The 12213-nt window shown below is 43.4% G+C and overlaps 1 protein-coding gene across 4 annotated transcripts in view; it reads left to right on the forward strand.

The window, feature by feature from the left end:
* Positions 1–12213, forward strand: part of TRIO (trio Rho guanine nucleotide exchange factor) — a 223969-nt gene that overhangs the window by 110878 nt on the left and 100878 nt on the right. For all 4 annotated transcript variants that reach the window (XM_032861881.1, XM_032861883.1, XM_032861882.1 and 1 more), the window contains exons 21-26: positions 6140–6334; positions 6429–6544; positions 7324–7390; positions 7996–8105; positions 9063–9132; positions 9759–9848. In XM_032861881.1, the coding sequence (XP_032717772.1) occupies positions 6140–6334; positions 6429–6544; positions 7324–7390; positions 7996–8105; positions 9063–9132; positions 9759–9848 (648 nt within the window). The remainder of the gene's footprint in view (positions 1–6139; positions 6335–6428; positions 6545–7323; positions 7391–7995; positions 8106–9062; positions 9133–9758; positions 9849–12213) is intronic.

The following is a 12213-nucleotide window of genomic DNA, read 5'->3' on the forward strand; positions in this document are numbered from 1 at the left end:
CATATGTAACATATGTGAGTAAAGATGAATTTTTAAGCCAATCTATAAGACTCCACACATTGCCACGAATATTTTCCCTGTTAGAGAATATACCCACAGAGGCTAACTCTTTTACCTCAAAACAGTTTTGAGATTTTTAGAGTTCCCTTCTCAACCCGTGGTATTTTTATTTTTGTTTTTCAAAGTTTTTGAATATACAGTCTTTGTAGTATTTTCAGAAGTGCCTCTGTTTTTGATGATAGATTTGAGGTTTTTTTTTTTTTTTTTAAACTGGAAATTCAGATTTACTGGTAGAAATAAGTGATTAAGCTGGATAGTCTATTTGGTTAAAAAGAAGTATTCCCACAAAGTTTAAAAAAAAATGATTTTCTCGTGTTGCCCTTAAGGTGGCTTTGAAAACCGTCAGTGGGAAATTTTTAAATCCTCTAGAGTGGCAACAGCTACTTTGTATTATGTTTATTTGTACTTTGTTTTCTGTAACTGTTTCTGACCCCTCCTGCTATTCCTCACTGCCCTCTGCCCGCCCACTAAATGTGGGCTCTGGGAACCCCTGGTCTTTGCTCTGGAAGAGCACACAGTCAAGTGCTGCTGTAGACAGACTGACCCCTTCGGGGCTCGGTGAGAGCTGGCACTGGTGGGGGCGGGGGGGCACCGTGAGCACTGGGGCTCGGGGGCAGGCTCAGGCAATCAGGCAATGACAGCTGCATCCAGAGGGGCCATGAGCACCCAGAGGGCGCCTACCCACTCATCTGAGGAGAGCTGACCTGCCTGCCCCTGCAGGTAAGCAGCGTGCCTTTTGCTTCCTACATACAGCACCCCTTTGGCTGTATAATTCTTGTTTTTCTTAGTAGTTGGATAATAAATTATAGTTGTGTACCTCATATGATCTATCTTTGTTTCTTTGAATAGCCTTTGATTATAGAGGTAGTAAGAAAATGCCTAAGATCCCACTCAGAGGGTAGATTTAAGATTGGTTCCTTTTCACGAGCTTTCATCTCTGTTAATGCTGTCCTCCGCAGGTCATTATGCACAAACAGCCCTGTCGCTGCACAACCCCAGGGGGCGCCAGGCACACAGATGTGATGTGAATGCCACTGTCTACAGTGCACTAGCATAGCAGCTGTGTTCCACCAGTGGGGTGTATACAAAAGGATTTTTTATTTCTGAATTTCCCTTCTCAAATTTGGGGTGTGGTTATTAAAGAATGAGCAGTAGCGGGCATCTTTTTGCCCTTGAATTTTGTAAAAAAATAAGCATCTAAAATCACAGGTAATATCTGACCTTGCTGTTTCCCAGATATCCAGAGCTCATATACGGAATTGGTTTTGCCAAGAGGAACTGGTAGATTTTGAAAAGAATACCTCTTATTCTTTTTCTTAGCCTTTTTATTCTTTTGGTTTCTGGCTGCCTTTGTTTTAATCAGACAGCCCCTGCTCTGGCCCTTGGAGGTGTTGCTCGCCTTCTATTCCCCTCTCACAGTGTCTTTAAGAAACCATTTTTCTTTCGTTATGTAGAGACTCTTTTGCTTTGACTTGACCGTCTTCTAGCTCTGTTGTTACAGTGGCTACTCTTGTAACATATTTAGTGTAATAGAAATAAAGCCTTTTGGTTACTATCTGACCTATGACTCAGCTGCATTCCTTTGCAACTCTTAATGTAATAATTTCTCAAAGTGCTTTGCAGGCATCACCTGCATCCAGGTCACGAGTGTTTACTTAAAAGCCAATTTCTGTCCTTACTTGAGACTTTTTAGGAGTGAGACCTGAAAATGAGCAAATTTAAACAAGGTCCCACATGATATTTACATAAGGACATTGGAGTCGGATCCACTGCCTGAGACCGGCAGAACTCCCGCCTTCTCCTTCCTTCACACTTCCATCACCCATGTCCCCAGTGCCAAATGCCTTAACCTGCCAGAAAGTGACTTAAGACCATTGAATGTGCATCCTTTCTGGATTTCTACTTACTTAAGAATGTGATGAGTAAAGATCCTTCGAGCTGGTAGATTCAGAAATTCAGTTTGCTTTTATTTTTCTACAAGCCCCTGATTGTGCTGACTGATGAGGTCATTCAAATTATAACATTTGCATTCTTTTAAAATAAAAATCTACTTCTGTAACAGTTTCTAGAAATAATGATGAAGACTTGTATAATACTTCATTTTAAAAGAGGTAGAAAGTTTTTATCATCGTGTTAAGTAGCCTTTTGGAGAAAAACTGAGTTGGATTCATATCCCACCTTGATACCAAGGTAAGTGTTAGAAAAAAGGCTGAAGTAGCAGCAGTGAAAACCTGACCCACTAGAAGAAATAACAGGACACAAAACCCAAGCCCATAAAAGAAAGATAAAAATCACATACACAATAAAATGTGAAAATTGCTAAAGGGCAGTCCACCGTAACTAAAAGACAAAAAGCAGAAAAGATAAATACACAGTTCATATCACAAAGGGCTGATCTCTTAGAAGTAAAGAGCTTTTCTAAATCACTAAGACAAAACAAGAAAGTGAACAAAAGACGTTGAAGAGGTCTCACAGGAAAAGAATTACAAATGGCTTTGAAATATATGAAATTGTCAAATTTACCTAAAATAAAATTACACGTCAGAACTGTAAAGAGATTGGCAAAGATCAAGAAGTTTGTAGCCGTTGCCTTGGGAGTGGTGAGTGGAGGTGACCTCTGCGGGTGTCACCGTATTACCAACCATCGTCACAGATGCCCAGGCCCCCCAGGCCCACATCTCGGAAATGCGGCCTCTGCACATGCGCAGACGCAGACGGGGGCGTTTTCTCCTGCTTTGGGCCCGTCATGAGAAAAGCACAGGAGCAGCATGAAGGGCCCATCAGTGGAAGCGCATTAGCTCATAGAAACAATATGCAGCTCTCAACATGAAACAGGGGTGTGGCTTGTGTTCCAGTGGCGAAGGATAACTGAGTTGTTAAATGGTAAGTACTTGGTGTAGAGCAGGGCTTATTCTGTGCAAGCATGTAGGTACAAAACAAGAGAGAGAAAAAAATATAGGTGTAACCCCTTCGGTACTAAAACGTTTCTGGAATGATAACACAGGATGTTGATCACTGAGACAGGTCATGGGAAGGCAGGGCAAGAAGACTTTACACTTTGTATCCTCTTTTACCTTTTGAATTTTGAATTCTATGCATACATTTAAAAAACACCAATTAAAAAATATATATATCAAGATATAAAGGTTCATGAATGAGCAGATTCATCATACTTCATTTTTACCACCCTATTCATTCATTCAGTCATTATTCACAGAGCCCTTGCCACTCACCAGAAACCACTCCTCATGCTGGGCTCATGGACTGCCGTTTCTAGTTAGAGAAACAGGCAATAGCAAGACGAATGGGTAAATATATTCGTGTGCGTGCGAAGGAATGAGAGAAAGCAGACAGCCATCAGGGAGGGAGGGAGGCCATGGTTGAGGGAGTGGCTCAGCCACAGCTCTTGGAGAAACTGACTACCAGTGGTTTAAATAAAGTTGCAAGCTATCAGGCTCTGCCACTAGGCCACCTTCTGTGGCATCTAGTGTTCAGTAACAGCCTGTTGGTGTTGTTACACATTGGCACCTGGTCTGTTTTGTATGATGTGTACTAGGCAAAACCCCTCCTGCCCGTTCTTGGTGTTTTTGTTTTCCCTTTCAGTTGTCTTTTTTATCTTCACTTCGGTGACCCTGGTGCTTACAACGGGACACAGTTTTCTTGCCTCGTTAACAATACACATAACTCTGAATACCCTTCACTGAAGGAGCACGGGAAGATAGGTGCTCCCTGGGTGTCACGCAGAACCTTCTTTGTGCTGCTCAGCACAGTAGAATCTGGGCACACAGCAGTGTAACCTTATCTAGGCAACACAGTTTGTTAATAATCCCACCATACTCTTATTAATTGTCTTTCATATTAAAATTTAATAAAATAAAATGTAATAATTTCATATTAAAATTCATATTAAACTTAATAGTAAAATTCATAATAAAATTTAATGAGTTAAGTTCCTCTTAGAATGTATGCTTCCAAGTCCGAAGCTTTGACCTCTTTATTTGGTTTATATTTAGTCTTGTCTTAACATATCCAGAAAGATGTCGTGTTGGTAAGTGAAAAGATTTGGTTGAGGGGCGTCTGGGTGGCTCATTTGGTTCAATGTCCAACTCTTGATTTTGGCTCAGGTCATGATCTCAGGCCTGAGATCAAACCCCATGTTGGGTTCTGCACTGGGTAAGGAGTCTGTCTAGGATTCTCTCCCTCTTTCTCTGTACCTCCCCTCCACCTTTCCCTCTTAAAAAAAAGATCTGGTTGACAGATCTTTTCCTGTTAGCTCCTTCTACTTGAGTTCATTTCCATACCAGATGAAAGCCCTATCAACTTCAGGGTAGTTTAAGTTTTGCTGACTTTTTCCAATAAACAGCTTGAATAGAATCTGCAATAGTTAGTTTTTTTTCCCACAGAGACATGATTGTATCTGAGTTTTGTTTTCACTTGTTTTTTGAAAAGTATTATATTAATGCCTGTTTAGAGTAACTATCACGCCCATTAAAGTTATAGGCATATACATACTTGCACAAAGAACCTAATGTTAATTTATTTTCTCAAGAAGTATTTGGTAAATGTCCATTACGCGCCAGGCAGACGGCAGTGAGATATTAGCAAGCAAAACAGATATCCCGGTCCTGTGGTGGTTACATTCTAACAAGAGACAGGCAGGCAGTAATGGTAGTAAGTAAACTGGGTCCTTGTTAGGAGGTGATCTGTGCCTTGGGGACAAGTAGAGCTGACAGGGTAAGGAAGGGTAGCTGTGACAGGAAGGGGTAGTTGTAATTTTAAGGGAATCAGGGAGGGGCCTGCTGAGAAGGGGGCCTTTAGTCAAGCACAGACCTAAAGGAGCCACGGAGACATCTGGGGGAATAGCATCCCGGGCCGGAGGGGTGTTGGGGCAAAGAAATGGAGACAGGGAGCCCGCGTAGGGCCCACATGCTGGACACTGTGGCCAGTCGGGCACTCAGCTGTAGTGAGGTTACCCAGGGTGTCTGCAGAACCCAAGGATTTTGACAGCTGGCTTTACAGGTAGCCTAGTGAATTCTGCCTCAGACTTACTGTATAAACTAAGGTAATTTATCCAGGTTTTGAGCTCTGACCTTTTTCCTTTTGGGATTTTTTTTTTTTTTTTTTTTTTTTTTGCGGCCTCTGCTCTCACGTACACCTGTTAGGCATAGAGATTTTCTAGATAAAGGCCCTTGGAAAAAATCAGGTTCCTTGCCAGAGGAGTAACTGTACTCGTTGCAAGTGCCAGCGGGAACGTTGAAGGAAGCCTCGTTGTTGGAACACACGGGAAGGATGTGGTGGAAAAATCAGTTGAGTGAAGTCACTGCCATAAACGTTAAACCAGTGTTTTAGGCTTATCCTTAACTTGAAGAAAAAGTAAGCAAGTTATGTTTAACTTAATTAAGACATCTTCTCTAAGTACATATACAAACAAAATAACTTTTTTGAGAGGGAGTTCTACAACAGGGAAGGACATTTAAAATACCTCTAGGAAGATCATTTCCTGACATTTCCTCCATTTCTACTGAGAGCTGAAGGAGAAGTGAACATGCGATGTGGACTTGCTCCAAGGATCCGTGGAGGGTCTGCGGGGCGGTGGGGGGGATCCTCTGCCACGCTGGCGGCAGGAAAGCCGGAATCTGTATCTGACCACTGCTGCCCTGAAGGCGCGGGGCATGGACCTGCGGGCAGCAGGGAGTGTCTCTGTAGCCGGTGCATGTAGCAGGTCAGTGGTGGAGGGTCGCAGGGCACCGAGAGAGCCTGAGCGAGCATTCCTGTCTTCCTTCAACAGAGCACTCCTGAGCATCGACCCGATGGAGACGTTGCCGAAGAAAGTCTAGATTTTTGCCTGGTGGTTCTCAAGGTCATAAACCTGCCATTCTTTGTGGCAAGCTGAGGAGAGGTAGCTCGGCTAGGATCAGGGAGATGAATGGGTGGACTTGGAGCTTCAGTGGAAGTTTCTGTCCCCAGCGGTTTTTCCCTGTTGGGAGCTCAGAGCAGTAGGCAAGTTGCCACTGTGTTTCTGGTCTCCGGCAGTTGAGTTCATTTGCCTCACAATACTTTCCTGTTGTTTTTTTTGCAGCAAACCAAAGAGAGAGTGAAGCTATTGATACAGCTGGCTGATGGCTTTTGTGAAAAAGGGCATGCCCATGCAGCAGAGATAAAAAAATGTGTGACTGCAGTGGATAAGAGGTACAGAGATTTCTCTCTGCGGATGGAGAAGTACAGGACCTCTTTGGAGAAAGCCCTGGGGATTTCTTCAGATTCCAACAAATCGGTAAATTACCTTGTGCGCACAGAATAAAGGTGTTCTTGCTCGTGTCCTGCCCAGGTTGAGTTAACTGAAGTTCCTTGGCTCTCTTCCTCCACAGAGCAAAAGTCTGCAGCTAGACATAATCCCCGCCAGTGTCCCTGGGTCGGAGGTGAAGCTTCGTGATGCCGCTCATGAGCTCAATGAAGAGAAACGGAAGTCGGCCCGCAGGAAAGAGTAAGCTGGTCTCTCCGAACCTGCTGGGATTCGCTGAGCAAGTGAAGGGACCGTCACTTGGACAGACACGCTTGTGTGTGTGTCTGAAACCAAATGGCGCTGATCTGTTGTGCTGCTCTGGGTGTGCGGCGTTTTCACAGCATAGAAGCCACTGTCCCTTGTCACCTGCTTCAGAAACCGGGTCTTGTTTTCGTCCCTGTGCCTCCATTTCCTACAGGGTTGACAAACTGTTTCAGGGTCGTTGGTCATGAGTCAGTAGTAGTACCAACGAGAAAAATAACACACATGGGGCTGTTTCAGAATTGCCGACTGGTGCACTGTACTAGACACTCATGAAGACAGGATTGTCCTGAACCAGGGGTTCCCAGCTGGGGGACATTCCGCCCCATGCGGAGACATTTTTGGTTGTCACACCGTGGGGAGGGGCTGTGTGCAACAGCATTCAGTGTTTGGAGACCAGGATGCTGCTGACCTCCTCCACGACACAGGACAGCCCCCCAGCAGAGTGCTGTCTGCCCCCAGGTGTCAGCGGTGCTGAGTGAGAAGCCCTGACCTGCGGGGACCTCAACAGAATGTTTTCCAAAACGGTTTTTCCTTTGAATCGGTGGCTGCATACTATTATCGTCCTATCTGTTTCTTGACTTAATTCCCCAGTACACCTTACTGACTGATGCTTTTAAAACTGCCTTATTATTTTGTAAACCATCAAAGTAGGTAGTTAAAAAAGAACATGTGTCCTGCCTGTAAGCTGAGTTCCTCGCTGTCTTCCTCTGTTGAAGGTTCATCATGGCTGAGCTAATTCAAACTGAAAAGGCTTACGTAAGAGACCTCCGCGAGTGTATGGATGTAAGTAAGTTTTTTTGCTTGTTTATTTAGATTCGGTCTAAGCGAGCTCATTATCCCAACCTGTTGGCGATTCTTAATCACACTTTTTGTTGCTTCTGAGAGTTGAAGTGTGCCTAAGCAGCCTGCATTTCTTGTTTCCGCTCTTCTGTGAGGTTCCAGGCTATGTTTGCTCATCCCAGAGATGACACAGCAGTAACCCTCTCATTCCGTTCATCACATGATGGCCTGGCTGACAGTCTCTTTGTACAGAATTTTACAGCAGCTTCAGAGAAATGTGCCTACTAATTGTGACGGGCAGCTCGTCCTCTCAGTAGTTTGAAAGAATATTTGTCATACGTCGCAGAGTAGGGTAACTCCAAAACTCGCAGCCGGGGATAGAAAGTTTTGAGCTGGAATGTATAGGAACTATTCCCAAGTGCTTATAGCAACTGTGGGGACTTTTTGGGGGAAAGTTTTTCATGTTGTTTTATAAAAAGTTGCAATCCTCAGATGTGTTTTTCAGTGATTCCTGAACTCTGGGTGTGTATTACAGATGTCAGGAGTAGCTGTTTCTTGGACGTGTGCTGTTGGTTTTTGTATAATCTCTCTGCTTCCCTCCTGACCAGACGTACCTGTGGGAAATGACCAGCGGGGTGGAGGAGATCCCGGCTGGCATCGTAAACAGAGAGCTTGTTATCTTCGGGAACATGCAGGAAATCTATGAGTTTCATAATAAGTGAGTGGCTTTATCTTTGGGGAGCTTGTTACTCTTGAAATCTAGATACTGTGCTGCAGTGTCACAACAAGAAATGGAAGCTTCCAACTGAATTAAGCATCCATTTCAGTGAATCTGTTGAAATATGAATGATCCCTGTTGCGTTTTCGTCAGGAGACCACGACACTGTAGAGACACTTTTTATAGAGATTCAGCTTTTTCCATGTGCTTCCCTGCCGTAGAAGTAAGGTCAGGGGAAGTGTGAGCACTGTGTTTGGAGGAAACTGTGTCACCAGCTGCTACATCCATTCCTTCTCAGAATTAAAGGAGAGCTCTCCGGGGCTGCTGGCCGATGTGTGGTCTTGTGGCCTTTACCAAGAAGAAAGGAGGAACTGAGGACAGAACAGATGTGTTGTCTGACCAAAATAAAATGCTCTGTCCCTTGGCCACAGGAGGCACTTGGTTTTATTTTTAAGGGTTTTCTTTTGTTTTGTTTGTTGTTGTTGTTGTTGTTTTAAAAGGCACAAGTTGCTTTGGACAGCATCTCTGCAGCCCAGTAGACTGTGGAAGGATAATGCTGGGGCCGAAGCTGCCAGACTCTTCCTCACGCCCCAGCCACCCCCCGCCACACTCCAGCAAAACACACTGAAATCTCATTGACTTCTTCTGTTTATCTGTATCCCTAAATAACATCCTTAGCTACTGAACAAAGCACTCACCTGGAAGTAGGCTGCTGGGGTAGACTTTGTATTAGGAAGTGCTTAAGGGCTAAACATGTTAGCTGATTGAAAGTCACAATAACCTAGCCTAGTTAAGAGCTACACGTTTTGTTAAATCTTTAAAATCTAGAGGGCGCAGATGTGTCACTGCACTTGGTTGAAATGGTATGCTTGGCCTGCTTGGTCTGATTTCTGGCTTATCTCACTGGTAAAGTGCTTTAAACCCTCTTAATAATACAATACCGTTTTGACTCTGCAGCATATTCCTGAAGGAGCTGGAGAAATATGAGCAGCTACCGGAGGACGTGGGACACTGCTTTGTCACCTGGGTGAGGACCCTCGGCTCCTCATTCTCACAGCTGTGGCTTTGCAGGAAGTTGGAAGGAATATGGTTCATTTTTCTTCTGTCACCATCTTCTGCAGTGTCGGCTTACAGAGAAGGGGGCTTTGCCTCTAAGAATTACATTCTCCAGCCAGATAGTCATGTGGAATGAGCTTTTTATTGGTAGTGCGATGGTTTGAAGTGGAACATTTGAACATCTGGCGTATGGGGCCTGTGAGTGGCCCTGGGGATTAATAGGGACACACGGGTGCCCAGCACACCTGGGGGGCCAGCGAAGGATGCGAGGGGTCATCCAACCGGAGGAGAGGCAGACGGTCGCCTTGTGATGGTGCCCTGCCCTCCATGCAGGATGCCGGGGTTTGCCTCAGCGGCTGTGGGAGCAGGGGGGGTGTGCCCAGCCCTGATTTACTGGGCTGAGGGAGGCTTCTGCAGGTATGGTAGCAGGAGATGGTATTTCTTATTTTTAACAACTTTCAGTATAAAATAGCTTCTCTTTATGTAGAGCTTAAATTTCCTTCATCCCCATAGCTACTTTTCTACATAAAAGTCTATCATATTTTGACTTACTGCCATTTGATTTGAAAGAGATATTCTAATTTTTGTTGTTTACAGGCAGACAAGTTTCAGATGTATGTCACATACTGCAAAAATAAGCCTGATTCTACTCAGCTGATATTAGAGCATGCGGGATCCTACTTCGACGTAAGTAAGAGACTCCTGGTGAAGCGATGAAGTCGTCTGCATTGTGTTTGGTAAACATAAAGATGCCACACTGCTCATAGCTTTCACCTAATGGATGGGAGGGGGTGTTTTCATTTTTATCTGTCGCATTTATGGTGGGATAGTCTTGTGTTTCTAAAAGATCCTTCTGAGATTTCAACAGGTCCGTGTGTATATGAGCTCACTTACTATTTATATATAACCATTCTTAAATGTAGTATCATGTGCAGAAGGTGTAGACTATAAACCTGCTTTACCCTCTGTGAAGGAAAAAGAATCTTTGAACCTTGGAATCTTTTTTATTCATTTATTTTTCCCATTTTTATCATGTGATTGATTTCCAAAAGTGGCTTATCAGTAAAATTTTTACAACTAGCATTGTAACAACTAAGATCATTGGGAGGCTCTTTAAGTATATTCTCATTGGTGTAAGCATACATGTAGGTCCTCTTTTTTTGAAAGATATTGCAGGGAGGTGATTTTGTACAAAGGTGGTTGGAGCCTTATGGAAGTAATATAAAGAAAGCTTCTTGGGTCTCCGGAATATAGTCAAGTGTGCTGAATACATCGTGATTAAAAGAGTACTTTTCAGTATCACGTGTCATTTGGTATAAAGGCTGCGAGAATTTTAGATTTTTTTTCTGTTCTTACGTGTGTGCGTGGCCATGCGTGATGTTCTTTTCTGGACATCTGGGAAATTAGGGTACATTTTAGCTTCTTTCTTTGCTGTGGAGCCCTGGAGATGGCCCTATTTTAGTTGTCGTTCTTGTGACCAATAAGCCCTCATGAGTGCCTTTGTAAATACCAGGTCAGCTCTCCCAGCCCTGTGCTGCCCTTTCTTGTCAGGTTTTCACACCTTCCTCACTCTTTACCATCAGATGAAACTCAACATCAAGGCCATATGCAGAGTTAGAATTCTGTATGGTCTAAGCACAGAGAGCATGTGGCATATGGAATCGAATAAAAAAAAAAACAAAAACCCTTTGCCCTAAAACACCTTTAAGGATAAAGGAAATTCTGCTTATCTAACTGAGGGATCTCACAGATGTCTCGCCGTCAGTTCCCACCATACGGGATATTGCCCATCTTTCTGGGGCTCAGCAAGCGCCGCGGGTGTCTGTGTTTGAGATTTCCCACTGACCTGTGAGCGAGGCCATCCTCTTAACCCCCAGTTCTTTGCCCCTGCCATCCAAAATAAAATTGTAGAAGCACAAAAGTTTTTTTTAACAGCTTTTTAGAAAAAGGGAGCTTTCTTCTATCAGCAGGATTAAATCTTTGATGGGGTTTTAGAAAAATACTCTGATCTCATAGCCATTTTTGTCTTCATTTTCTCTAATCATTTTATTTTCTTATGATAAGTAAACTCTTTGATCCCCATCTCTGTTTCCCCCATCCCTCCACTCACCTCTCCTCTAGTAACCATCAGTGGGTTTGCTATAGTTCACAGTCTCTTCCTTGGTTTGTGTGTGTGTTTCTCTCTCTCTCTCTCTTTTTTTACTTTGTTCGTCTGTTTTGTTGCTTAAATTCCACAGCTGAGTGAAATCATGTGGTATTTGTCTCTCTGACTGACTTATTTCACTTCGCCGAATACTCTCTAGCCCATCCATGTCATTGCATATGGCAAGATCTCATTCTTTTGATGGCTGCGTAATAGTCCATTGTGTAGATGAACCACATCTTCTTCATGCATCCATCAGTCAGTGGACACTTGTGCTGCTTCCATAGTTTGGCTGTTATGGATAATGCTGCTATAAATGTAGGGGTGCATGTTTCCCTTCGAATTAGTGTCTTTGTATTTTTTGGGTCAACACCCAAGTAGTGTGATTCCTGGATTGTAGGGTAGGGTAGTTCTATTTTTAACTTTTTGAAGAACCTCCATACTGTTTTCCAGAGTGACTGTACCAGTTTTTATTCCCAGGAACAGTGCTAGAAGGTTCCTTTTTCTCCACATCCTCTCCAACACCTGTTATTTCTTATACTTTTTATTTTATCCATTCTGACAGGTGTGAAATGATATCTTATATAGTTTTGATATGCATTTCTCTGATGATGAGTGATGTTGTGCGTCTTCTCTTATGTCTGTTGGCCATCTGGATGTCTTTGGAGAAATGTCTGTTCATATCCTCTGCCCATTTTAATTGGAGAGAGAGTGTGTGTGTCTGTGTGTGTTGAGTTGTATGAATTCTTTCTGTATTTTTGGTTACTAATCCTGGATTAGTAGGTATGTCATCTGCAAATGCCTTCCCCCATTCAGAAGATGTCTTTTAGTTTTGTTGCTTGTTTTCTTCACTGTGCAGAAGCTCTTTATTTTGATGTTGTCTCAGTAGTTTATTTTTACATTTATTTT

Source organism: Lontra canadensis, unplaced genomic scaffold, assembly GCF_010015895.1.
Source record: "Lontra canadensis isolate GAN:19392208 unplaced genomic scaffold, GSC_riverotter_1.0 scaffold22, whole genome shotgun sequence".
In the NCBI taxonomy this organism is placed as follows: Eukaryota; Metazoa; Chordata; class Mammalia; order Carnivora; family Mustelidae; genus Lontra; species Lontra canadensis.